This window comes from Perca flavescens, chromosome 4 (genome assembly GCF_004354835.1).
Source record: "Perca flavescens isolate YP-PL-M2 chromosome 4, PFLA_1.0, whole genome shotgun sequence".
NCBI lineage: Eukaryota > Metazoa > Chordata > Actinopteri > Perciformes > Percidae > Perca > Perca flavescens.
The window spans coordinates 8,579,770-8,606,718 of record NC_041334.1 but is presented as its reverse complement, the minus strand read 5'-3'; the positions used below and the strand labels follow the sequence as shown (position 1 = coordinate 8,606,718).

At 40.5% G+C, this 26,949-nt stretch overlaps 1 protein-coding gene across 1 annotated transcript in view; it reads right to left on the bottom strand.

Annotated features, from left to right (window-relative positions):
- Window positions 1-26,949, bottom strand: part of aldh1l1 (aldehyde dehydrogenase 1 family, member L1) — a 32,562-nt gene that overhangs the window by 3,734 nt on the left and 1,879 nt on the right. The window contains exons 2-19 of the mRNA XM_028575246.1: window positions 24,995-25,140; window positions 23,915-24,149; window positions 23,669-23,834; window positions 20,898-20,999; window positions 19,906-19,995; window positions 18,414-18,551; window positions 10,613-10,738; window positions 10,411-10,502; window positions 7,591-7,738; window positions 7,388-7,507; window positions 6,538-6,665; window positions 4,979-5,129; window positions 4,787-4,857; window positions 3,933-4,038; window positions 1,531-1,618; window positions 1,279-1,372; window positions 1,086-1,185; window positions 54-152 (exon numbers count right to left, since the gene is read on the bottom strand). Of these exons, the coding sequence (XP_028431047.1) occupies window positions 54-152; window positions 1,086-1,185; window positions 1,279-1,372; window positions 1,531-1,618; window positions 3,933-4,038; window positions 4,787-4,857; window positions 4,979-5,129; window positions 6,538-6,665; window positions 7,388-7,507; window positions 7,591-7,738; window positions 10,411-10,502; window positions 10,613-10,738; window positions 18,414-18,551; window positions 19,906-19,995; window positions 20,898-20,999; window positions 23,669-23,834; window positions 23,915-24,149; window positions 24,995-25,121 (2,181 nt within the window). The 5' untranslated portion in view covers window positions 25,122-25,140. The remainder of the gene's footprint in view (window positions 1-53; window positions 153-1,085; window positions 1,186-1,278; window positions 1,373-1,530; window positions 1,619-3,932; window positions 4,039-4,786; window positions 4,858-4,978; window positions 5,130-6,537; window positions 6,666-7,387; window positions 7,508-7,590; window positions 7,739-10,410; window positions 10,503-10,612; window positions 10,739-18,413; window positions 18,552-19,905; window positions 19,996-20,897; window positions 21,000-23,668; window positions 23,835-23,914; window positions 24,150-24,994; window positions 25,141-26,949) is intronic.

Below are 26,949 nucleotides of genomic sequence, written 5' to 3'. Positions count from 1 at the left end.
ATCTCCATGACAACTGAGAAAATGAGATGCAAATCTGAGATAAAAAGACATACCACTCTTTTCACAAAGTGCTCATGAATGTTGTCTTCCACAAACAGTCTGCCAGCTGCGATGCAGTTCTCTCCCTTGTTGAAGAACACTGAACTCATGCCCTGAAATACACAGATATCACAGTTTTTTACTTCTGAAACTATTTAAACCATAGACTGTAAAAAATTATGGACTCTCTAGGTTTTAAAATGTAAAGCCAATGCTTAAGCTCCTTAAAGCTGCATTCTTTGTAACTTCCAGCACTGGCTCCAAAAAGAAGTCTGTTTCTATAATCTAAGTCAATGAGAAAATGAGCCTACTTCTCACTTTATTTATTACCTCAGTAAACATTTTCATAATGAGTTTATGGTCTCAATAACTAGTTTCAAGTCTTCCTTAATACAACATGATGATCATGTAGTAAATGATGGTCTCGTTTATTTTAAAATAGACGATAAAGCAGGGAATGCTTTAGGACCTGTCAATCAGGACAGAGGCTTAACGATGCTAACCATGCTAACACTGTGGACATTAAAACAGACCTCAACTTGTTTTTGGCTGTTGTCCATGTTTTCATCTTCAACTTTGACCCTCTCACTGTGTGTTTTCACTTTAGCAGAATTCATCTGAACATTTGGTCGCTTATTGTTCAGCGTTCTGCCAACCAAGCTAGCAAGCCAGCGTTAGCTGGTTACTTAAGTGAAAATCTGCAGGTTTGCTGTTCTGCCGTACATGCAGATGAACGGCTCCAGTACCCTGAGGTCTGTGTTTACCCGTCGATAAATCTCCGCTGGATGACTTGCTTCAGAAGAGTTATAAATCAACAACTTTTCCATAGCAACCATAAACAACACTGGCTGGGCCGTGTCATCCTCCCCAGCTCCACCCCCTTGTCAGAAATCATCACGTCAGGTTGCAAAAAAACAAGATGCTGACTGCCAATTTACCAAAAATGGTAGTCCATAAATCAATAAATGACGTCACTGATGCTACGTCTATCATTTCTATTATTTCTATGGCTTAAACTAAAGGACTAGAATTATGAATGACCTCACCATGCGCAAAGCTTTGTCCATGTCACAGTCACTGAAGATGATGAGAGGGGACTTTCCTCCGAGCTCCAGAGAAACCTTCTTCACGTTGCTGACTGCACAGCTTTAGATGCAGGAGGACACAGGTACATGGGGATGAGCAGTGAATGTGACATTTTGTTTGGTCAGAGTTTTGTAAATGTGCTGTACCTCTCACCTCTTCATGATGTGTTTACCAATTTCAGTGGAACCTGTGAAGGCCAGTTTACGGACGTCAGGGTGGTCTGACAGGCGCTGACCCACTAGAGCACCTAGAAGAAAAGAAGGAGGACATTAATAACATCTCACGTAACTTTCATGCACTTGATGAGCTGCTGATATTCACTGTGTATGCTTAATCTGGAGATGATATCACAAAAACAAATCCCATAAAACTAATGTACTGTCCAACCAGGCTAAGTGCTCCTACCCGATCCCGGCAGAATGTTAACCACTCCTTTAGGCAGTCCCGCTCTCGCCGCCAACTCGGCAAACTTCAGTGCTGTCAGTGGAGTCACCTGGAAACAAAAGACTGCAGACTGTCATGTTCCCCTCAGGATGAGATGTACTAAATCAAAATGTACGACCAAATACCTGTAGAACTAATGAATTTCCCGTCAGCCTTAGGTGTACTTTGTGTTAAGTGCTAAGTACTGTACACCAGCTTAACATCAGCACGTTAGCATTTACCTCAACGCACTGCTGCCTCACAGGGCTGCTGGCATGTAGACTCATCCACTCAACAGTACTACTGCAGACTGCACAGCCATTTTCATTCTGTTTATCTGACAAAATGCAAATGCAGCTACTGAACTAGAATGACCTCTTCACTGGTTTATGAGATTGGCTGACTCCACTGCAGCTTTTAAGTGCCTCCTTGAAACTAATTTTTACAAGACGGCCTTCACTTAACCATGTCTGCTTTCCAATTATCGCAACACTGCATATTTCCTCTTTTTGATACTTTTTTATGCTTTTTTTTTTAACTTCACTGTCATTAGGTATTTAAATCATGCTTGATTTGTATTATCATATTAGGGTTTTTAAATGCATTTCCATACATGTTTCTGTTATTGTCATTCCATCTTGCACTTTCACTGTTTTTTTGAAAAGCTGCTTGAAATTTATGATCTCATGTTCTAATGTTCTAAATTGTATGTCATTGTGGGGAGGGGGGCTTACATGGGTTTCTGATTCGTAATTAATATCCGGTAAATCTTTTAATATGGAAAGCACTTTGTCCTTAATGCTTGAAAAGTAGGGGTGGTACGGTTCACAAAACCTACGGTTTGGTTTGTATCACGGTTTTAGGGTCACGGTTTTCGGTTCTGTACGGTTCTTGTTGTTATTTTTTCTTTTAATCTTTAACACTCCAGAAATATACTTCAGCATATTATATATAAAAATGTTCCCACACACCAGACTCATATGATGCTGGCGCATCCTCCAACTCCGGGCAGCCTTCCTTATCTCTCCCACTTGCCATTCATACACGTGACGTGACCTGCAGCAACGCACAGTCCACCGTTCTCTTAATACATCCATGCACTACACTTCGGTTTCAGCGGTCGGCTCGGCAGATCAGATTCAGCAACTACATAGTCTATTTCTCGCTTTAAATGTTTTCAGAAACACGTTTCGTAAAATATGAGATCGTATTCTGAACGAGCCGCCATTAGAGTCCGTTTTGAAATTCGGGAGTAGCCAGACCCACGTGACGCGTTCGTCCAATCAGCTGCCATGTGTTGCGTTCGTCACGCTCATCTCGCTTGTCATTTCCAGTAAGTAAGTGTCGAAAGTGGGCACTACGGCAGTAAGTGGTTAGTGCACATTAACAGTGTACTGACGAACCGTGCGACACGTGCCAAACTGAGACAAGCGAACTGAGACAAGCGAACTGAGACAAGCGAACTGAGACAAGCGAACTGAGACAAGCGAACTGAGCGGTTCGGATGTTTTTTCATGAACCGTACCACCCCTATTGAAAAGTGCTATATATATAAAATGTATTATTATTATTATTATTATTATTATTATTATGCCTCTGCCAACCAATTAAGTTGCAGTTATATCCATGTCTGTCCAGACTTATATAATATATGTATTGAAGACTTTGTTTCAAGATTAGTGCCACCAACTCAGTCTCCGACCAAATGTCTTCACCTTCTGTTCCAGAGTTATGGTGTAGTCTGCAAAACGAGCACTTTTGTGAAGGTAAATACAAGCTAGACAATTGCCCTATAAACTTACATTGTAGCTTGTTTCGCCACTGCCGACTGCAGTGATCTCGCTTAATACTGGACCAATGTCAAAGATTGTTGTTCCCATCGGTCATTTAAACACAAAACATAGGAAAATAGGGTCCAGGTTGAAAAAAACGGTAGTTACCCTTTAAGGAACATTACAATGTCACAGAGAAGTTCACCTTTGACCTTTGGGTTATATAATGTCATCACTTGATCATTTGATCCTATTAGACATTTGTGTGAAATGTCAGAATTAGCGTAGGAATTCTCAAGCCACAGCTGTCGCTGGTGCGGAGGCATAAAACACACATCTATAAGACATTGAGATCATCAGAGTATCAGGTAGAAATGGACAAAGTCCAGGACTCATTTCCATTGCGGTCCCTGATGTTCCATCAGTCCATCCTCCCCACAACAAGATAGAGACAGCTGATCACTGTCCAAAGTCGGAGACACACGACCACAACATGCCCAACATGACAATATTAAAACTAAAACTGATTTCAATGTATTAAAATGACCATGTCCTAATTTGGAGATGTTATCTAGCAGTTATTACTGTCATGTTGTATGGACAAAGTCTGACCTGAGCCGGTTTGAGGACGACTGTGTTCCCCGCTGCCAGGCAGGCGGCGGTCTTCCAGGCCAGCATCATCAGAGGGTAGTTCCAGGGAATCACGATGGCACACACTCTGAGGAGAAAGAAAGGGACGGTTTGTGCATGCTAATGACACAAGTGCCTGTGTTTGCATCTGTCATTTATTTATTGCAGTAATATGTGTGTCAAGGTAATAACTTTACATAGACTTGTTTTGCTTCTGAGTTCCTATTTTACAGGCAGCACGCTGTGCAATAGCAATATTTACTATGTGAATGCAACCGTTCAGTCTGTCTACTTATATACTTTGTAGTTTTTTTTAGCAGTTTGCAGATTATCTGTATCTGTGTTGTTTGTTTTACCTGATAACAAAAAGTGGTTTACTTTGACTCGGCTACAGCTCTGTGTCTGTCCCTTTGCTTCTGTTTCACTTACCACTGAGTCTGACTTCATGTCCCGCCCACATCACTATCTAAATCTCTCTTACTGGGTATTATGTTGAAAGTTTCTCATTTATTAAATAATTGCTTAAAGAATAAAAAAAAAAGTTTTGTAATGTAATATGCCAAAATCTTAATTTTGATTTAAAGATTTGCATTTTCACTGTAAATGCATATCTGTTCCAAATATCAGTAATCTGGTTCTTTAACTACCAATAATCAGTACTGGCCTTTAAAAACCAGTATCGGTCGATCCCTAATACTTTGCTTTTCTACTGTTTACTTATTTATTATATCTTGCTTTTTTACTGATGGTTCTCATGCCCATTTTTGTGGTTTTGCTGCTGTAACACTGCACACTGTGTGTGAGTGTGTTTGTGAATGTTAAATCCACTCTCTCACCCAATTGGTTCCTTTTTGGTGAATGTGAGGTTCCGATTGGGCCTGGCCTGGTTGATAGGAATGGTACTACCCTGTGAAAAGAGGACACCATGTATTCATCCATGTTCTTTTGCTGATTAGCTATATCCTGCTATCGTTTGGTGGTTTTACCAGTTGAAGTTTTAGATCAGTTTCATCTCATTTCAGTCTTACTTGGATCTTATCACACCAGCCAGCAAAGTAGCGGAAGGTCTGGATGGACATGCCCACATGAGTCTTCAGGGCCAGAGTGTAAACCGCTCCAGAGTCCATGGCTTCGATGGTGGCCAGCTCCTCCTGGTGCTGTTCCATCAGGTCAGCCAGCCTGGGGTGCAGAGCAAAAAAACGTCATCTTCACTTAGTGGCACAGAATGACCACAACACAGCTGATTACATTGGGGCTGCTCTTAAAAATATACCAAACAAAAATGTATAAAATAAAAAACTAACTTTGCTTCAATAATAAGGTGTTACCTTAAAGTGATGGTTCGGAGTAATTTCACCCTAGGGTCCTTTGCACCATGACCTCAAGCCAAACACCCCCCCAAGAAGCTTTTTTCACCTGGGTCTAACATTGGGAGAGTTAGCGTAGAGTAGCGTTATCAGCTGAATAGCAGGGGCTAATGGACCCACGTTTGTATCTGGTAAATGACCCCACTAACAATGCCCAAAATGATACCAAACGTCTACAGTAGTACATATAGGTTATGTACTCATAAAACGATGGATTGGAAAGTTTGTAAGTACACCAGAAGTTTATGTAAATAACACTTGCATGCTGGCTTCTGCTCTCTGCTGTTGTTGCTGCTGCCGGCAGTAAGACGAGTGCTTAGGGCCGTCTACAAATTACAACACCGAAAAGAGATTCAACAAAAATATTTTTTAATTGAACTTTTTTTTTTTTTTAAAGTAAGTGCTGTAGTATAACTAGCAGGAGACAAGTAATAACTGAGATAAGTTTGGAGACATTACCTTATTTAATCATTAAATTAATAAATATTTTTGTTGTATTTCTTTTCGGTGTAGTAATTTGTAGACGGCCCTAAGCACTCGTCTAACAGCAGGTAGCAGCAGCAGCAGCAACAGAGAGCAGAAGAGAGCAGGCAAGTGTTCATAAACTTCTGGTGTACTTACAAACTTTCCAATCCATCGTTTTATGAGTACATAACCTATTTGTACTAGTGTAAAAGTTTGGTATCATTTCGGGCATTATTAGTGGGGTCATTTACGAGATACAAACGTGGGTCCATTAGCCCCTGCGCTAATAAGCTATTCAGCTGATAACGCTACTCAACGCTAACTCTCCCAATGTTCGACCCAGGTGAAAAAAGCTTATGGGGGGGTGTTTGGCTCAAGGTCATGGTGCAAAGGACCCTAGGGTGAAATTACTCCGAACCATCACTTTAAAGCTATAGTATGTAGTTTCTGTCTCCCCCATGAGGAATACTAAGTAATGACAACAACACTGTCGGTGCGTCTACATGATACAAGCCTTCCCTGATTAGATAATGACCTCTTCTGAAGAGTCCATCCTGTTTTTTTAATACTTCGTGTCTCCTTGGCTACTAGCAACTGCGTGGAGGAGAGGTGGGGGGCGGTGCGTGATCACTGAAGGCTTGTATCATGTGGACGCGCCGACAGTGTTGTTGTCATTACTTAGAATTCCTCATGGGGGAGACAGAAACTATGCACTATAGATTTAAGTTAAGTTTAGTAAGAAATGGTGCACTGACTTGTAGATGAGTCTGCCTCTGTCTCTGGGGTTCATCTTGCCCCACTCTCCCTCTTCAAAGGCCTCCTTAGCAGCAGCGACTGCCCTGTCCACATCACTGATCTGGGCCAGAGACACGTCACAGATGGCCTATAGGACACACACAGACAGGACATATAATCACACAGCCAGCAGAGAGGACAGTGGTACAAGAGAACTCCCCTGTTGGATTAGTTCGGCAGGTTACAACAATATAGTGGTAAAGATGTCTCTTTTTTAAATTGACTACGGCAGTCTGTAAAATCTGCATTATATGAAAGTTATTTCCACTTAATATTTTGACTGGCATTCTATAAATTCACCTTTTAATACCTTTAAACTAGCAAGCTATTAACAGCCGCAGCCCCAACACCAGAAAAGGGCTGGGAGAAAAAACGTGCTCTGGTTTATTGGCATTTCTTTAAACCAATCACAATCGTCATGGGCGGCGCCAAGTGCTGGACGGAGCCACGGTGCCTCTGCTAAATAGCCTCGGGAAGGAACTTGTTTTGGTAGAACGTGTACGTTCAAAAGTAGTTTTAGTCATGTCACAGAAAACTCAGATTGGACAGATAGTCTAGCTAGCTGTCTGGATTTACCCTGCAGAGATCTGAGGAACAGTTAACCATAGTCCTCATAAATCCACCGGAGTTTAGAATTACAACACAAAGAAAGAGGAAGGGGACGGACTGGTTGTAAAGGGTGACATTCGGCACCGGAACAATCCCGGAAGTGGAACGTCGTGGATATGGACCAATGTGCTCTAGACAAAACTCAGTATTAAAAAAAATAGTGTTGATTTTGTGTGATTCTGTGGGTGTTGTGGTCCTCACCGTGCCGTCTGTGGGGTTGATGGTCTTGTAGGTCTTTCCTCCTTCTGCATCAACAAACTCCCCATTAATGAACAGCTGATGAGGCATCTTTATGCTCATGTTGTTGCTGTTCTTCTCCACCTGAGGAATTAAACCACAGTCAACATGTCGTCTTCCCAAATAGCAGCCAGTCACAGCTCTTTTCTGTCTATTTACATACTAACATAGTCAACGAGCAGCTCCTCTTCATCGTCCTCCCCTCGGAGCTTCCTGACGCACATCTGGATGAAATCCTTGAAGGTGCAGTTCATGTAGACGTCCTCGTTCTGCAGCTGGCAGCTACTGGCCCGCAGCTTCACCTCCTCCACCAGCCTGGAGAGAGAACATGGATTCAGTGGGATTTCTTACTATGGTGACTAAATAAAACTAGTTAACAGCCTGACTGGGTTACTATGGAAGATGATTAGGGCCACATGTGAAAAATGTATTTGAGTTCTGAGTTTAATATCAGAATTCTGAGAAAACATCAGCATGCCAACATGCTCACAGTGACATTGCTAACATGCTGATGTGTAGAAGATATAGTGGCTTAGTTTAGCATGTTAGCATGCTAACATTTTCCAATCAACAATAAACATAAAATATAAATGAGGCTGATGGGATGTCATTCATTTGTATTGGACACACAGAAATTTTGAGCTGATGATGGCTCTGGGTGAATAAATGTAATGGGGATTAAATGTCTGAACAAAATGTCATGGCAATCCATCCCATATTTGTCAAAATGTTTCCCTCTGAAGCACTAGTGACAAGGTGCTGATGGCATAGGGGTAGGAGAAAAGTCAGCAGGCTGCTTCCTCTGGGGAACATGGACATGGTAAATATAAAGCAGTCGAGGTGCTATACTGTGAAAGTATCAAAACGCTCAATCCACAGAGAAATGCTACACAGCCTGTATTCAGAAACTGTGCCTATAAAACGAGCCGTCAGGACTTCAGACAGTTGTGATGTCACAACTGTACTATATATAGGTAGAAAGTGCCACTACAGTGTGTCCCCAGCTGCAACGATGGTGCAGAGACTCAGATGCAGAAGACCCAGAAATGCTGACCAATCAGAGCAGACTGGGTTTATTCAGGATGGGGGCTTAAAGAGACAGGTGCTAAAACGGAGCGTAGGCGAGGGCTGGACAGAGACACTGCCTGCGGAACCAGAACCCTAACCCTAACCCCAGTTGGTTACTTACATTAAGACAATTGTTTTTTGTACTACAAAGTTTCTGAAATAATTGTTTAAATATGCAAATGAGGCATAATACTAACTTTTGGTGAATTTAAGAAATCTACAGGCGCAAATAGACATAGTGTAGTAAAATAAATGTTTTCTTTCCACTAGTCTGAAAGAGGACATGGTATGGAAGACAAATAGCTCAAAATTAAGAAATTATGTTTTTGCCTGTAGTGTCTCCCCTAGTCTTGCAAGGTATGGCTACACCACAGATGCATTCTGGGATAGGAGGAAAAAACACTTAATGTTGTTTGCATTTCTTTAAACCAATCACAATCACCTTGGGCGGTGCTAAGCTCCAGACGCAGCAACGGTGGCTCTGCTAAATAGTCTCAGGAAGGAACTTGTTTTGGTGGAACATTTGCAACCCGCAAAAGAAACACTTCATACTATATTAAATTAACTGTTGACATAATACAGTATCGTAAGCTATTTAAATTAGCTGGATACATGGTTAAACCTCATTGGTTCTTACCAGTGTATCTCCGTGTGTACTTCGTCCACAGCAATCCCACCAATTGGTCCCAAAACGTCTCAGTTAGAGAGGAAATGCCAATAAACATATTCTTTATAAATCTTTACAATCATTTCCTGAAAGAACCAAGCAGGCCTGCCTTGTTGCACATTCCAAAATTTCTTTAAAACTTGACATTTTCAGCGTGTAGCTTGCTAGCTTGAAGTTTGTTGTTGTTTCCCGAAGAGAACAGCGTCAACACACATTATCCTGGAAATGATTGGTCGTCGATCCAGACTATGTCTCCCCTAATGAAATTCATGTTGAGATATTTCAGTCTGGACCAAAGTGTTGGACATTTTGTATGGACAAGTGGATTATGGTCTGTGTTGACACTTATTTTCTGCTGTGAAAACAACACTAGTGGAACACATTGGAACTGATGAGCTGAGTACAGCAGCAGAAGTTAAGTGATGCAAACAGTTTTTACCTTTCAGCCTATACGCTATATAGCAACCTATAGTGATAGTTTGAAATAATAAAAAGTTATTACTGTACAGTGCAGATAAATACTGTATTACAATGAACGTATGTGTGCATATACAGTACAGGCCAAAAGTTTGGACACACCTTCTCATTCAATGTGTTTCTTTATTTTCCTGACAAACTATGAATGAACACATATGGAATTATGTACTTAACAAAAAAGTGTGAAATAACTGAAAACATGTCTTATATTTTAGATTCTTCAAAGTAGCCACCCTTTGGTTTTTTTGATAACTCTGCAAACCCTTGGTGTTCTCTCAATGAGCTTCATGAGGTAGTCACCTGAAATGGTTTTCACTTCACAGGTGTGCTTTGTCAGGGTTAATTAGTGGAATTTTTTCCCTTATTAATAAAAAAGCAAAGGGTGGCTACTTTGAAGAATCTAAAATATAAGACATGTTTTCAGTTATTTCACACTTTTTTGTTAAGTATATAATTCCATATGTGTTCATTCATAGTTTCGATGCTTTCAGTGAGAATCTACAATGTAAATAGTCATGAAAATAAAACGAAAACGCATTGAATGAGAAGGTGTGTCCAAACTTTCGGCCTGTACTGTATGCATCAATTTATAGATGGATTAATTTTTGATTTGATTTTGTCTCAAAACTTTGCCATCATTGCTTTTGGATGCATGAGACTATGGTAGCCTAGAAATGACTTTAGCTTCAGATGGGAGAGTCAGCTGAATGCCTAGAGTGCACCAGATAAGTTCTGTTTAAGAAGATAAATCCATCTTTCACCCTTTTCTCCTTACCTGACCACATCCATGGACCCAGCACCAGACTTGAAGAAATCAGTGGAGTCTTCGATCTGACTGACATTACTCAGAATACTCTGCCACACTGTCTGTGAGGAAACATCAGCAACAAAAGTCAACACAGAACATTTCTTAGTGGACAAACTTTTCAGTTAGATTTCTTTCAGCTTCCCTAGAATGAGACGGAGTGGAGGCCTACCCTCATCTGTTCAGCGAAGCTTTTCTCCTCCTCAGAGAGCTCTACAGTAGCACTGCTGCCTGAGGCAAAGTACTGCGCTGCAGCAATCATCTTCCCATCCTCAAACTGAAGATTCTTCACCAACAGCTGCACAGAAACAGAGCATGACATGAACACAATGACTAAAAACAAACAATAAGCTTTCAAAACAATCAGATTAGCAGTGCTTTAGCCTCAGTCTGTGCGTCTGCAGAAGGAAAAATGTTTAAAATGGAGAAAATTCATCTGACACTGTATGTTAGAGTATTTATTTAACTTCCATCTGCGATTTTGTTAATACAATTTAAAGTGCTCATATTATGCTTTTTGCATTTTCCCCTTTCCTTTATTGTGTTATATATCTTTTTTGTGCATGTTATAGGTTTACAAAGTGAAAAAGTCTACCCCAAAGGAACTTACAATCTCCAACAGAAAACACTGTTCACAAACTGCTCCAAACAGCTCTATTGTAATCCAGCCTTTACTTACGTGACAAACGTGCATCACTATGTAACACACGTTATAATGCTCGCCTAGCTGCTAGCGTGGTACGCCCTCATACTCTGCTTCTGACTGGCTAGTAGTCCTTACCTAGCTACTGCGCATGTGTGACTCCCAACAAAGATGGAACAGAAGTGAGATGCCTCACTATGTAGCTAAAACAGAATGCTCAACACACAGGGTGAAAAGAGGAGCTGCAGCAATGTGAAGTACAACAAAAATATGGTGTGTTTTTTTAATTAAACCATGTAAACCTATTCTGATATAACCGCTAAATACAATTATGAACCTGGAAATTAGCATAATATGGGTACTTTAAAGAGTAACTGAGTCTGAGTGACTGATAGGAACAACAATCTCTGACATTGGTCCAGTATTAAGCGAGATCGCTGCAGTCGGCAGCGGCGAAACAAGGTACAATGTAAGTTAATAGGGAAATTGTCCAGCTTGTATTTACGTTCACAAAAGTGCTTGTTTTGCCGCTGACAGGCTCAGATTAATATTCTAAGTGTATGACAACATTATGGAAAGGATTTCTAAGGAGGTCGACCTTTCTGTTAAATAGTAAGATTGTTCTTTTAAACAGAAAAACATCCGTGAAATTGTGTTCGCTAAAGCCATAGTAATTTCAGCATCGTAAAATACATTTCATTCAAAGTCGACAGAAACTAAATAAAACCATGAAAAGCCGTTTTGGGTTGTCTTTCCACTTTTCCAACCATCACAACTCTAGTTTTGGTTTAAATAAACAAATAGTTTACATGTGAAAATATGTTGGCTCTATACACGCTAAAAGTAGTGTTTTTTAAAATGGAGTCTGGTGGGTTTAGTGCTAGCGACCTCAGAGCTGTTTCTGGTTTAACAAAAAGGTCTTAAAGAGGTTTAAAAGGTCTATGTCTGTCAGCGGCAAAAACAGAACTTTTACATTTGCCTCTAGGGTTACATTGCAACCCAGTCTGTGGCTGCCGCTGTAACCTCACGCTTAATACTGGACCAGTTTCAAAGATTGTTGTTCCCATCAGTTACTTACACACAAAACCATAGGAAAAACACGGGAATATTTGTGGACTATTCACTTTCATTAGCCATGTAAACAGCTTAGTCTGAATATCATGTGCATGAAAATGTAGTCAATGCTGCCACTCAGCACTAACTTGAATTGCATGACTTCTTTCAGGAAGAAGATGTGCACAGAAGGAACATTTGTGGCCAGATGAAGGTGATTCATGGAGACAAAATCCAAATCTGCATGATCCGGAAAAGTGACCGTGTTTACTATTCACAGCTGGTGATACTGGTGTCATATGTGAAGCAGAACCAACACTCGCGCTGACTCACACCTTCTACCACCTCTAAGATAGACTTGTGAAATTGTTTAAAGGGGTTATAGAATGCAAAACAGAGTTTACCTTATCATAGTTGAATTACGACAGTTCGGTGGGTAAAATAGGCATATATAGAACCTCAAAGTCCCATTGACACCTATTTCCTATGCAAATCTGACATGACAGTGGCCGGTGCCTGCCGACTCGCGGACAAGAGGCGTTTATTTCCCAATTGTTAAAGAACTCAACACACATATCCATTATAAGATTAACTGGAACCTTTGGTTTTTCGAAGTTAAAATGATCCACAAGAGATTGTGGGCTCACTCACACACACCGGACATTTAGCAGGAAGAGGGCAGGGAGAGCAGCGAGCTGCCGGGCGTGGAGCTCCATCAGGGCAGCGGCATTTGGTCGTCCAGTAACCCAGAAACGGTGACTTTGCGCTGGGTATGGAGCGCCACGGGCTGCCGGCCGTGATGGAGCTCCAGCCAGCTCACAGCGGGGTCTGTGAAGGACGACAGGCCGGGCTGCACGTCAGCCTGTGGAGCTCCTGAATTCCGACACAGTCTGACCAAATTTGCAATTAGCAATCAATTTTCGTAAAATGGCCCATATTTGAGCTCTACATAGTTGATTTCTTGCATAAAAGTCTCAGAAGTGAATTTAGTAATGAAATAGCAGATGAAGAATGTATAACATGTCTGTGCAGTGTGTGTGACGTGGTGTGCACCGGCACAGAGGGGAGGAGCTGTGTGTGTGTGTGTGTGTGTGTGTGTGTGTGTGTGTGTGTGTGTGTGCGCTTCAACCAACCAATCATTGTGCAGCTCATCTAAATATTCATGAGCATACCATATAAGGCAGAAAAGCTCTTGTTTCATCCAGGGATTTTTCACAGGGTTGCATTAGGGCCCATAGAACAGCAGCCAGGCCATTTTCAGCCCAACCAATGTTACATACACTAGTAGGAGACCTTAAGGAACAGTGTGAAATACCCTATATAATCATTCTATCACCCCTTTAAGCATCTGATTAGAAACTATTCTTAAAAGTGTGTTTTAAAATTATATTAAATACATACGCATCAGAAATGACTTTTTTGGTGTTTGAGTCGTAAATAGAAAAATTATTTTATTTTGGGTTTTGGGATCAGACAAACCCTACATAAATATATGTATTCTTTCTTCAAAAATTGGGAAATCTCAGTACAAACAGAATTATTCTTCTATTTGGAGTAATCCACGGATCAGTATAGGGAAGCTTTTATTTGGGATACCTGACAGGAGGCTGGTTTAAGTGTGATAAATTATCTCTAAATAGGCACAACATTTAAGTCATTAGTTGACCAATTTAATTTGAAAGGAAAGGGAGTCTTTTGGATACACCTACAACCAGGGGCGGACTGGGACAAAAAATTTGGCTGCGGCAATTCCGTCCCTTACTGGCCCAATTTCAGACGGAGAAATTTTTTGTTTTATAATTGCAAAAACCAGGCTCAAATTAGATTATGGCAGCAGCAGCATGAGGCGCACGTACAGGCTTTCATAATGAAATAATACACACACTGGAGCAATTCATGGCACCATCTTAGAATGGTAATGCTTGAATATAACATAGTTACATACTTAAACACCCAAAACACCAAAGTACGAAGACATAGCGGACCAGACGTGAGCTTTTATTTTGAAAAGTAGACAGCACCAGACGGGAGGCTCCAGGTAGCATGTTTTTGTCAAACTAGTGTGAAACGCCAGTGTTGCCGCAATTTTTTTCTTTTTTCCAGTGGCCCAAATCGACCCAAGAGTGTATCGGCCCTTCTGGAATTCGCCAGAATTGCCAGATTGCCAGTCTGCCTATGCCTACAACTACGGAGCAGTATAGAGAGTATCTTTAAACCTTATAGGAGAGAAGTGGAAAATAATATGGTGAAAGACTTTTTTAATTTACCCACCATAACGCATCATGCCTTCATTTTTTTTATAAAAAACATAATGAATATTCAAAGTTGGAGATTGTGAGAATTTAAGGTTGATTTGACAAAAGGATATAGGAAAGGATATTGGGGAAGAGACATGGCAAAACATAATATGTTGCCAGGGCTACAAGAGACGTTCGAAGCAAATTCATCCATTATAAAATTGTTCTTAGATTTTATTTCTTCCCTTTTGGAGGGAGGTGCTGGAGAAACTTGGAGAATGGATAGGGCAACCTTGTCCAGACTCCCCTCAGTTATGCCTTCATGGAGACAAAACACTGCTACCACAAGGTGTCACCAAAGTGCAGTTTGGACTTGTGATGGCAGGCTGTATTACTGCAGCAACACTTAGGCTACGTTCAGACTGCAGGCAAAAGTGGCCCAAATCCGATTTTTTGAGGGGGGTCAAGTGACCAGGTCAGACTTAGGTCAGAAGTAGTGTGAACACTCAAATCTTGCCCAGATTTTTTCATATCAGATTTAGACCACTTTCATATTTGGTCCTGAATCAGACCCAGGTCTGATTTTTTTTCAATGTGGCTGCAGTGTCAACAGATTTGATGCGACTTTTATGTCAATCTACATCGACATTTGTCACAATTATGTGCAGGTGGGAGACACAGACAGTAAAATTAAAAACTTGACTAGGCCTACAAAATGGAGAACAATGATGGAGCAAGTCAATGGAGGGAGAGTGAATTAGTGTATTGGGAGATACTTCAAGTCAATCAAAACTAGAAGGATCATACTGTAACCGCTCAGTTTTTGGAAAAATAGCCAATTTGGCTCTCTTTCTCTTCATTCTTTTCTATTCTGGAATCTGATATAGGCCACATTAATGTGAACAGCCAAACAAAAATCTGAGCAAAAAATCTGAATTAAGCATTAAGACTTGCAGTGTGAACGTAGCCTTATTCTTTGCATCGGGCCAAATCCAGCAGGCTCAAAGACAGTTTTTTCCACCAGGCTGTCAGGAGACTCAACTCCCTCCGTGCTCTACCGTCACTCCCTCCCTCCTCACTTCCTACTCTGCCCACTCTGCCCCCACTGCCCCCTGCCACAGACTAATATGCAAATTGTTGATTGTTTATTCTATGTCTTTTCTATTTATAGAAACTTATTTATTTTTATTGAATTTTGCACCAGGGGTCCGAGAGGACTGAAATTTCATTTGTGCCGTATGTCATGCATGTATAGCACAATAGACAAAGCTGACTTGACTTGACTTTCAAGAATGCAATAGGGTTGTGCCGATGGACGATATCATCGTCATTGTGATGGTTGACCAGCATCATGATGGAGAGCCACCATTGTGATGCCACGCCCCCCACCCTGTCAGACACCTTTTATATATGTCAATGTCAGACACACGTTAATCTTAGTGGACAGGAAATTGACAACTGCGTCAGTCTTAAACTAGCAACTAGCTACGTGCAACCTATTTGTAGTGATACAGTTTCTCTCTCTCCCTGTCAGTATAGTAGTTCACTCTACCTGGTCTAGCAATGTATCAGCATGCGGTAACCATGCGCCTCGGCTTGGACACAGCGGTCTCTAGCAAGAGAGAAAAGGCGTGAACGTGGAACGCTATCACACTTTCCTTTTATCCCCTCATTGGACTAATTTTGTGGATACTACTGTGTGCGTGCATCAATAAGTAAGTCTGATGACGATGTTATGTAGGATTTATGAATGTACGTTAGGGTGCTATTTTATGTGTGAGCTAATACTGCGCATCTGTTCATGTGCAGAGTTTTGTTTCTGTTTATTGAATGCGTTATACAGTGCTAATATAACCGAGAATGTAGTTTAAACTCAGTAATGATGGTATATTAGGTTATTACCTTCGCTCTGTCTAGACTTTACGGCACCGTAGTTAAGTAAAAGTAGGTTAAGTTGTAATTTACTGCCCCTACCAGTGGCAGCATGTAATACTGTCTATTTACAGAGGGCATTTAAATGTATGTCTGATTGTTTCTATTGTTAACTGTTAGCCCATAGTAGTAGAAATAAATATCAGCCCCACCGCCCGCCCCCCCAAGACAACTATATCATCGTCCATCACAACGTTTTACTGTAAACATCGTCAACTGCCATTTTAGGGGACATCGCCCAACCCTAGAATGCAAACAAGCCACAACTCACAGAATGAAATAAAATTATGACCTTTGAATACTCAATAGCTAGATTGAACAATAGAAAAGGTAAATTTAGTCAGGTATGGAATCAGTTTACTCTTATATATTAAAGACCTATTGCAATAAAAAGGTGTTTGAGGAAATTACATATTTGACTCAATTACAAAAGGTGCTGTTCTAAGGGTAAATGTTTTTAAAAAAAAAAATGTCTTTGTTACTGAGGTTTAGTTGTTTAGGTTTTTTTATATTCATTGTTTGTTCTTTGTGTGTTGTTGTTCTTGAATATATATATTTTTTCTTTTATTATAAAAATAATATTGTATGAACACTGATCTGATTGAATGCGTATGAAATAGGGCTGTCAAATGATAAAAATTTTTTAATTGCGATTAATTGCTGAATTTCTATATTATCGCGATTAATCGAATGTTTTATCACATGACTAAAATTTGATTTTTTTTTTTTTAAGTATATATTAACAATGGAAAGCAATTCTTACAAGTGTATCTTCTGTGTATCTTGATTGGGAATCAAATGAATGCAAAGAAAGTTACTTTATGAACTTGACTTTAAGATTTATATTAGTTTATTATTTATTTACTGTAAACAAAAGAAGAAAAAAGAAAAAAAAGAAGGGTACTAAACAACAGTCAGCAACTTGTTCTTTGCAAAATTAAAGATTTAATAATAATAATAAAAATAATTTAATAACTATAACAATAACTTATTTCACCAGTAAATTGCTGTTGAATGACAAAAACAAGATGGGAACATGGTATTTTATAATTACTGTGAATGCACCACGAGGCTACCTGTTTTAAGTGAGTGTTGTTTAATTCCGACAACGGCAGCTAGGTCCAGGTGTTGGAATCCTCTACAGTGAAATACAGTCACACTTTACACTGTTTAACATTAGCTGTCCGCATTTTAACCGTGTTTAATCCAGCTGCTAGCTAAACGTAGGCTAAAGTTATCTGCTGTCAGGTGTAGTGTAAAGTCAGGCACCGAAATGAGGCACCGAAATTTTTGTTCTTATTCGTTCTCCTTACTACCGTTTAGGTCGGCACGTTTCGGTACCCAACCCTACTTACCAGAGTCAATATAGTGTGCAGTAACTTCTAAATAATTTTGATTACCCACTGACGTCCAGTGATCACCGGTTGATGAGACAGCATTTGCACTTTGGTTTCAATAACAGGTCGGCGAGTAGCACTCTCCAAAATAGTGCATGGCCTGAGCCCACTAGCATCAACCTGAGTCACGTTAACTGGATTATGCTTAGCTCGTTGGTGGTAGCTCAAGCTTGACATGCTTCTGTGATATTTTAATTCGGCTTTACACAATGTGCCTATGGTTTTCGACTTGTCTACGAGACGTCCGGGAGTTTTGGAAAGTTTTGGCCATTCAGAATTGTGTTGCTGCTGCATTTCTCCATCATGCCTGCAGCCAGCAGGAGGATGTGTTACGAGGAAGTATGACAACTTGATGATAAGTAAAGGTGCGGCAAAGGGTCAAAATAGTAGCCTGTTGACGTGAAGCCGAGTGAAGTGAAAATAAATTAATTATGGCGGGATGCGATTAATGCGATTAAAAAAAATTAACGCGTTATGCTCAGCCCTTAATCGCAACGCGATTAACGCGTTAATGCTGACAACCATAGTATGAAAACATGTTAATAAATACTTAACTGACAAAAAAAATGGTGTTTTACTAAAAATACAGTATTTACTGCATATTTGTCAACTACCCAAATATGTAGCAAAGACAAAGGACATGAAGGAGGAACTGAAATGAGGAGTGAAGAGCAAGAGGAAGAGCAAGAGCAAGAAGAAGAGGAAGATTACCGCCTTGCTGTCGTTGCCATACAGCAGCAGGCCGGCCTTGGTGACGGTGGCGGCCCGGCTGGCTCCGGGGATCTGCAGCGGCTGGCCGGTAGCTATGGAGCCGTTATCCACCAGAGTGGAGCCGTAGAAAGTCACTTTCTATAGAAAGAGAGACACCAAACAGCACGACTTTGGTGAGGACCAGATCTAATAAAAGTCAACAGTTAAAGCGTAACTACCGTTTTTTCCAACTTGGACCCTATTTTCCTATGTTTTTGTGTCTAAGTCACTAATGGGAACAAAAATCTCTGACATTGGTCCAGTATTAAGCAAGATGGCTGCAGTCGGCAGCGCCGAAACAAGCTACAATGTAAGTTAATAGGGAAATTATCCAGCTTGTATTTACCTTCACAAAAGTGCTTGTTTTGCCACTGACAGGCTCAGATTAATATTCTGACAACATTATGTAAGGGATCCCTTCAGAGATAGACCTTTAAAACCTTTCTGTTCAACCAGAAACAGCTCTGAAGTCGCTAGCGCTAAACCCACCACACCCCATTTAAAAAAACAATACTTTTAGTGTGTATAGAGCCAACATATTTTCACATGTAAATCAGTAAACTGTGTTTATTTCAACCAAAACTAGAGTTGTGATGGTTGGAAAAGTGGAAAGACGACCCAAAATGGCTTTTCATAGTTTTATTTGTTTCTGTCAACTTTGAATGAAGTGTATTTTACGATGCTAAAATTACTGTTTATTTACATGGAGTGTACTGGTGGGTTTAGCGAACGCGATTTCGTGGATGTTGTTATGTCTAAAAAAAAAAGGATCTTACTCTTTAACAGAAAGATCGACCTCCTTAGAAATCCTTTCCATAATGTTGTCAGACACTTAGAATATTAATCTGAGCCTGTCACCGGCAAAACAAACACTTTTATGAAGGTAAATTTCTTTACATTGTAGCTTGTTTCTCCACTGCCGACTGCAGCGATCTTGCTCAATACTGGACCAATGTCAAAGATTGTCGTTCCCATCAGTCACTTAGACACAAAAACATAGGAACATCCAGCCAGGTTGGAAAAAAACGGTACTTACCCTTAAAGAGCATCTTAAAAAAGACTCAGTTACAGCCATCTCTGCGGTATTTCTCTATGTCATTAAACAGCCAGGACTTAATAAGCAACAATCTTCTTGAGTTTAACACTGTTTCCCCACAGTGTTAATGAGCTTCATTCCTTGGCTACTGCATTAATGAATAAGTAATTTAAGAGTGCTGACTGCCCAGGTCATAACGGTTTGTTCATAAAGTATATTAATCTACACAGTCAGTTTTCAATATTATCAGAGCAGCTATACAAGTGACATCACAAGATAATAATGCCATTCCTCTATCTTTAAATTCACAACTTTTAAAAACATAATATTCGTGTGTTGTCATGTTTTTTTAAGATTTCTTATTTTATAAGATATCAATAGACAATATGATGTCTGTTCTAAGTGAGTATTCATTACCTGTCCCTCCACCTCTGCCCAGGCACCAGGCACTTTGTCATTTCCTCTGATCCAGTTGTGGAGAGCCTCAGCTGACTGATTCCAGTCAATCTGCCAACAGTCATGGGAATCGATATTCATTATGTCTTTAGATGCAATATACAAAACATATATTTGACTCGGAAAATCTGAATTTATGTAGTTTGAATTCTCAATTTCAAAAATATCCTGTTTTCATTCACTCTCCATTGTTTACCCTCAGCAGCCCTAACATTCAATTTCTTGCATTTTGTGTCTGAATGTCATCAATCCAATATGAGCATCTGAAAATACCCAGTTTATTTTATAATATTGGACTTAAATTTCAATTTGTGACTCTTAAAAAAAATAGAAAATTGAAATTGCACAACTTGAAATCATTTACCAGAAATGCCCAAAGCTTCAGAACACATACACTCAGAGAGATTGTTTTCAAAGTCAAATATTTCAATGCTATACATTCAGTAGTATTTCAATTTAAACATTAGTCCTCAGTTGCTGATTTAAATCTACAGTCAATGACCAAATGCATCCAATATTGTGCTCTCAGTTCAACATTGTTTTAAAGCTGTCGTTAATATCTGGAAACCAAACTAGCAACGATTGCCATAAGCTTTGACAAACATTGAACATAACTATGACCAACTGACAGTTACATTACATCCTGTTATAATTAGCTCATGAATTGATTTGAGTTTGCTCACATTATATCACTATAAAATGTTTTATACAAGCATAAACCTATAGGGTATTAGTGCTACTCATAGTTTGAGTACCATGTCGCCACATTTAAATCAGCTTCTCTATTTCCTGCCAGCTCCTTCTTGTTTACTATCTAATGATCTTGTGATTGTGAATCATTTTATTTTGTATCTCAACAACATGGTTTTACATGTCTTATAGCTTTACATTTGGCTCATAGTGTCTTCTTCTCCCTTGTGCCTTTATAGAGAGAACTGATGGTTGTGTATTACCTTGGCGTTGTCTTTCTTCTGAATGCACTCATATGTGGCTCCCTCCTGTGGCTGGCTGATCCTCGGGGCCTTCCCTTCTGCTATCAGCCTCACCGCCTCCACCTGGAACCAGAACAATGCAGTTCCAGTCAGTGAAGCTAACATGTGTGTTATCTGTATGGACTTTGCCATCACTGTGTTGTTATGTTGGTTGAACTGACTGCAGGCAACTGAAGAACATATTTTTCTTTACCTACATGTTATCATGGTAATAGCTCAAACCTGGATTCACATATTAGTGTACTGAATGAAAAGACACTCAGTATTTTGACTCTTTCATCAGGCCAAGATGGTCAACAGCTGTTTTTGTTCATTTTGCTATTTAAAGCTTTAGTGCGTAACTTTTTGATATTAATGAACGTCCGTTACATTCAAGCCATTGCCATTGAGTTGATACAAAGCTAATTAAGACTATCAGCTCCACACAACTCTCTCTGTATTTCTCAGTATGACTATGTTCCGAAGATTGTGTTGTCCGGTGACTTTCCCGCGCAGAAACTCGAATGAAGATAATGACCTCTTCTGAAGAATGTTTTTTTAATCCTCCATGTCCTCCTTGGCTACTAGTAACTGTGTTGAGGAAGGAGGGGGGGCATGGTCACGTATCATGTGGACGCGATGACAGTTTTGTTGTCATTACTTAGAATTCCTCATGTAGGCGGCAGACGCACTATAGCTTTAATGGACCATATTTTCAAACACTGTAATGTTTTAGATGTGTCCTGCTGGTCCACACAGCCACATGTACTGTATGTGTGTATGCTATGAACATCCATGAGCAGTAACTTGAAATGTAGTCAAGTTGTGTGATCCATTAGGGGGAACATCAAGTGTTATGTTAATGTTTGATTGTCAAAAGATTGATTTGAATAGTCAGAACTGTAATTCCATGCAATGATAATATAACTTACTGTGATGAATTGCACAAGGAGCATGAAAAAACAGTGATAAAGCCTTTTAAAGCTGCATTAATCAGAATTTCTGTATGAACAATGGGTTAAATAAATATGTGTATAGTCTCTCGTATTGATCAACAAACAGATAAATCGGACAAAGCCAAACAGCAGACAGACACAGATATTGATCGCAACTCTGTGTAGCACTGTTACCCAAGCAAAAATTCCCCTTGGGAACAATAAGGTAAATGTTATCTTACAGGGGCGGAGCGGGGGTCCAGCCCTAAATATGTTTTCTCAAAAGCCTTAATCTGTTAGGCCAACATTACGGTCTTTCAGAAGGCTCTCTAATTGGTTGGATGTGTCAGGGCGGTGGAAAAAAAGTTAATATAGGAAGAAGGCCCTGTGTGGACTGGTGCATATTTCTTGCATCTGCGTGGTCAAAACAGCTCATTTCATTTAAATAACTGCATTTGCTCTGGTTACTGAGACTTTGCTCTGCTTTGCTGGTGTCTCCAACTTTAGCGGCGGCTAGTTTGACCACGGATATGCGAGTGACGGACGGCCAGCTTGACTGCAGTCTGTTTCTGTGAGAGAAACACTGCAAGCTGCTACAATGTTCTGTTCTGCCGCATCACAGATTGCTAAACACACCTGACTACAGGAGACATTAGCTCAGGTTTGATGAGTATATAGTTGATGCGGTTTGAGGTTGAATCACGTTCTCACCACAATCAAACCACTCCAGAGTTCAATTGAAAGCGTACCGAGACCACCTCTTCAAGCAGGTCTCAGTAGGCTTGTTTCCCGAGTGTGATTGCCGTGTTCTCACCTGTCCAAAGAAAACCGCACCAGCGGGGCAAACGAACTCTAGTGCGAATGAACTGAACTAAACAAGGAAGGCGTGGAAGTGTCTCAACATTCCAAAGCAATCTTTGCCTCTCTTTAGGTGGCAGGAGTGAAAATGAGTCACATTTGTTGTGTTCTGTTTTCAGAATGATGAGGACAGCAACAATTAGATACAAAACAGGATGTAGGCTCTACAGGATTTTCTTCCTTGGCAACTGTTGTTTTTTTCCCAAATGGTGAACTGATTTTATGGAATTATTTCATCAAATGGCTTGAAAAATAGTGCAAATAGCTGCTGTATACAGTAGAAAAATAAAAAATAAAAATAAAGCCCCCGGACCCCCCCTAGGTCCTAGGTTTGAGCTGAGCCCTGAATGTTAACATCTGGCTCCGTCTCTGTTATCTTATACTTGATGGAGACCAAAACAGATGTAAAAGAGAGAGAATACTAGAGCCACACTGATTGGTTGGGCAGAAATACCTCTCCACATTAAAAGCTAATGTTGCTCTGTGTCTGCTGAATGTGTAAAAAGGCAATAGATCAACTTTGTAAGGTCATATCATCATATGTGGGATTTTCAGCCTATTGTAAAGATCTTCTGCCAGTGGCAGATGAATGCATTATTTATGTAAGATCGGAAAGTAAAACACCAGTAGCTCTACAACAAATACTCCAGTTCTGTGTCTGAATGCAGACTCTTTCCAGATTCTGATGTAATAATGTACCCATTAGACAGACTGAGCACTGTAAAGTATATATAAAGTGTGCTACACCACAGTGTGTGCCAGATGACCCACTATAACCTCTGAGGCAAACAAAGCATGTTAAAGTGTAACTATTGAACGATCTGTGGACTATCTGAAGCACCTATTATAATGAGTGTATGGAATGGCTTTATAACTCTCTCTGCGTACTATACTTCTTCCACTTTACCAAAAAGCTCAGCCTACACCACCCACAATGCCTTGCCCCCTCACTACACTTACTGTGCCTTTGACTCCCTCTGGGAAGAGAAATCTCTTGTAGATTGTGTTGACAGTGTCATTGGGTTCAACATCACACTCCCTCTGCAGCAGGATTGGTCCCGTGTCCAGTCCGTCATCGGCCCAGAACACGGTGAACCCGCCTTTTTTGTCACCGTGGATCAGGGTCCTGTGTGTCAGGGGACAGCAGGTCAAAGACTGAGCTTGTCGCCATGCCAACCCCAACCTAATGAACCTGACATGACTCACCAGTTGATAGCGGAGGCTCCTCTGTGGCGAGGCAGCAGCGATGGGTGGTAGATGATGGAGCCGTGTTTGGGGTGGTCGATGACCTCCATGGGGATGAACTGGGAGCAGAAGGGCAGGACGTTGAGCTCGGCGCCAGTGGCCTTGTACTGAGCCACCACCTCCGGGATGGCCTGACCCTTTACACGCCAGCGGGGGAACTTGAACACGGCAACACCATCCTTCTCCGCCTCAGTTGCTTTTGGAGAAAAGAATGATCCAACTCTTACATTGTGGCGTAAAAAAGCTTTTAGTAACAAGGTACATAAAGACTGAAAATATAAAGATGATTTTGTATTATCGGATATTACAGTAATGATATCCAGGAGTTAAAGTGGGCTGGAACAACCTGGTTCAGTGTTACTGTAGCTTCAATTTACAGGTAAATGAATCTAATTGGCAGTTTCACACATCAGTGGTTCCGATTTGTTTAAAATAACGCCAAATATCCATTCCAGTGTTTCCCCTGTTCACTCTCAGCAGCGTACCGTGAGGTCATGAACAAGGCAAGTGTCTGTGGTAAGTTCACATGTCTGTAAAAATAGCAGGACAGTCGCGTATTATCTGGTAGAGTCGGTTAAACAGGTGAAGATCACATTGGCGGTAGCCTACCGGTTACAAACAGGCTTGGCAGCGATCGACACGGTAACCTGCTGCAGATCCGGGGTTTTTATCTGAGCTAGACAGAGAATATTCCGTTAAAACAGATCGGTGATGCTGTTCTGCTCTCATTGTTCTCTGTGAAGTTAGCTGGAAGTGAATGTAGCCCCGGTGTTTTTGTTTTTGTTTTTTTTATAGCCCCGGTGGGTTTTATGTGAACTGTCTGTGTCGGACTCCGTTTAAAGTATAGCCTTTTAAATTCTTGTCAACAGCCGGTCATAGATACTTAGAAGGCAGTTTGGCCTTGTGTGCTCTGATTCACTTGGCATGCAGTTATCACACCAATCATAATTTAACTCCTAGTGATAAAAGTGGTGGTGTGAAGAGTCCAAATTTCATTTGGCACCATCCTGTGTCTATTTGATCAGTCAGTAAATGTCTCACCCAGTGGGTCAGCCCTGCCATCCTTGTCAGGGATGGTGAAGACTCCTACAATGGTGTAACCTTCCTTCCTCAGCTCTTTGTAAACCTCTTGGCCGAACAGACTCTGTCCAATCAATGCAATCTTCATCCTCACACGTCACTGGGTTCTGGAGAGGCAGCAACACACACCAGGACAAACAGAACATATGTTTGGAATTATTACAAGCACTCAAAGTATATGGATTATGTCACATTTCATATTGCAAGTGATGGTTTCTTGGGCTAAGGTTTACATCCTGCATAACATTTTTCATTCAACTGAAATCAATTTGTTCTGTGTTTGGCTAAAGGCCACTTACAGACCTTACACTTCATTCAATCAACATATTGACTTCAGAATACACTCCGCAAAGTTCAGACAAGACAGAACACACACGTGCTTCTGTTTTGCTTTGTATGTGTGCAGGCTAGGGCTGCACGGTATGAGGAAAATATGCAATATGCGATAAAGTTGTTGAATATCGCAATAATGATATTACTTGCGATAAATAACAGATCTTAAAGCTGTAGTGCGTAATTTTTTGATATTATTTAACGTCCGTTACATTAAAGCCATTGCCAAATGAGTTGCTACAAAGCTAATTATGACTATCAGCTCCACACAACTCTCTCTGTATTTCTCAGTATGGCTTTCAGAAGATTGTGACGTCTGGTGACTTTCCCGTGCAGAAACTCGAGTGAAGATAATTACGTCTTCTGAAGAGTCCATCATGTTTTTTTAAATCCTCCATTCCTCCCTTCTTTTATTGAACAAATTGAATTTAAAAGGCACCACTAAAAAAGATTTTAAAGTGCAGGTTTGTACTGATATTTTCTTTCAACTAACACGACAAATCTCTGAGTGTCTTACACAATGTGTTTATTGCGCCAGTTCATATCGCCATGACGCTAAAATAAGGATACATTGTGCAGCCCTGGTGCAGGCATTATTTCATGACACGCCTCTGCAGTTTAGTGTTGTTTCACAAGATCCCCACTCACACTTTATTGACATGTCAAAGTCGTCCCTGCATGACAAGGTCTAAAGAGCAAAGTGAGCAGCTCTATGCTGGTTTCACCATGGTACAGTATGACTTTAGCAAGAAACAGTTGAGGAATAAGATGTGTATGTGTACTGATACAGACAGCATATATGTGAACACATAGTTGACTTTCAGAGGAGGCATTAACAGTATTTGAGATGTGCTTGCAGATGCTTCATCAAAAGACATTGTTGGAATTATTCCTCAGTATATATTCCAAAAGCATTCAGCTTAGACCCCTACAGTTTGCATCAGTGGTTGATGCATTGACTGTATAAGTGAACCATAACATGTGGTGGCTGGCTGCAGTATAGCTCATATATCCTGCCCCCTCCATGTTAGCAGATGAGACATGCGCCATACTCAAAGAATCATCAAATAAAATAATAGAAAATATGGTTTCTGTCAACATTAGATGTATAGCAGGCTAAAAGTCAAATGGGCTTTTGAAGCTGTTCAGGTTTAATGTGAAAAAATGATACATTAACATCACAGTTACACTTGCTAACTGTCCCACAACCATCCCAAATACAAATCTGATGAATCTGTCGAAGCTGGTTGAAGGGTTGCTACCGTGATGCTGACGTCTGCCTCTAGAATGGAGAAATTGACACAAGGTTAAGTGCTAACTTTGTTCAACAGCAGCCACACTGACTAGGCGACATTTTTTGTTAACCTGCGTCGTGGGCGCAGGCAACAGCCGTTATCTGAAAATGGCATTAATCGGCCGACTAATTAATTGATCTATCACTACTCTTTATGTCATTGGATTCTTGACTTTCTACTTTCTGAACACAGGCATTCAGAATGAACAGGCTCTCTAAAACCCGGTACATAAACAGTGGTGCCCCTCAGGGCTGCATAGCTCACCTTTCCTGCATTTATTGTACAGTG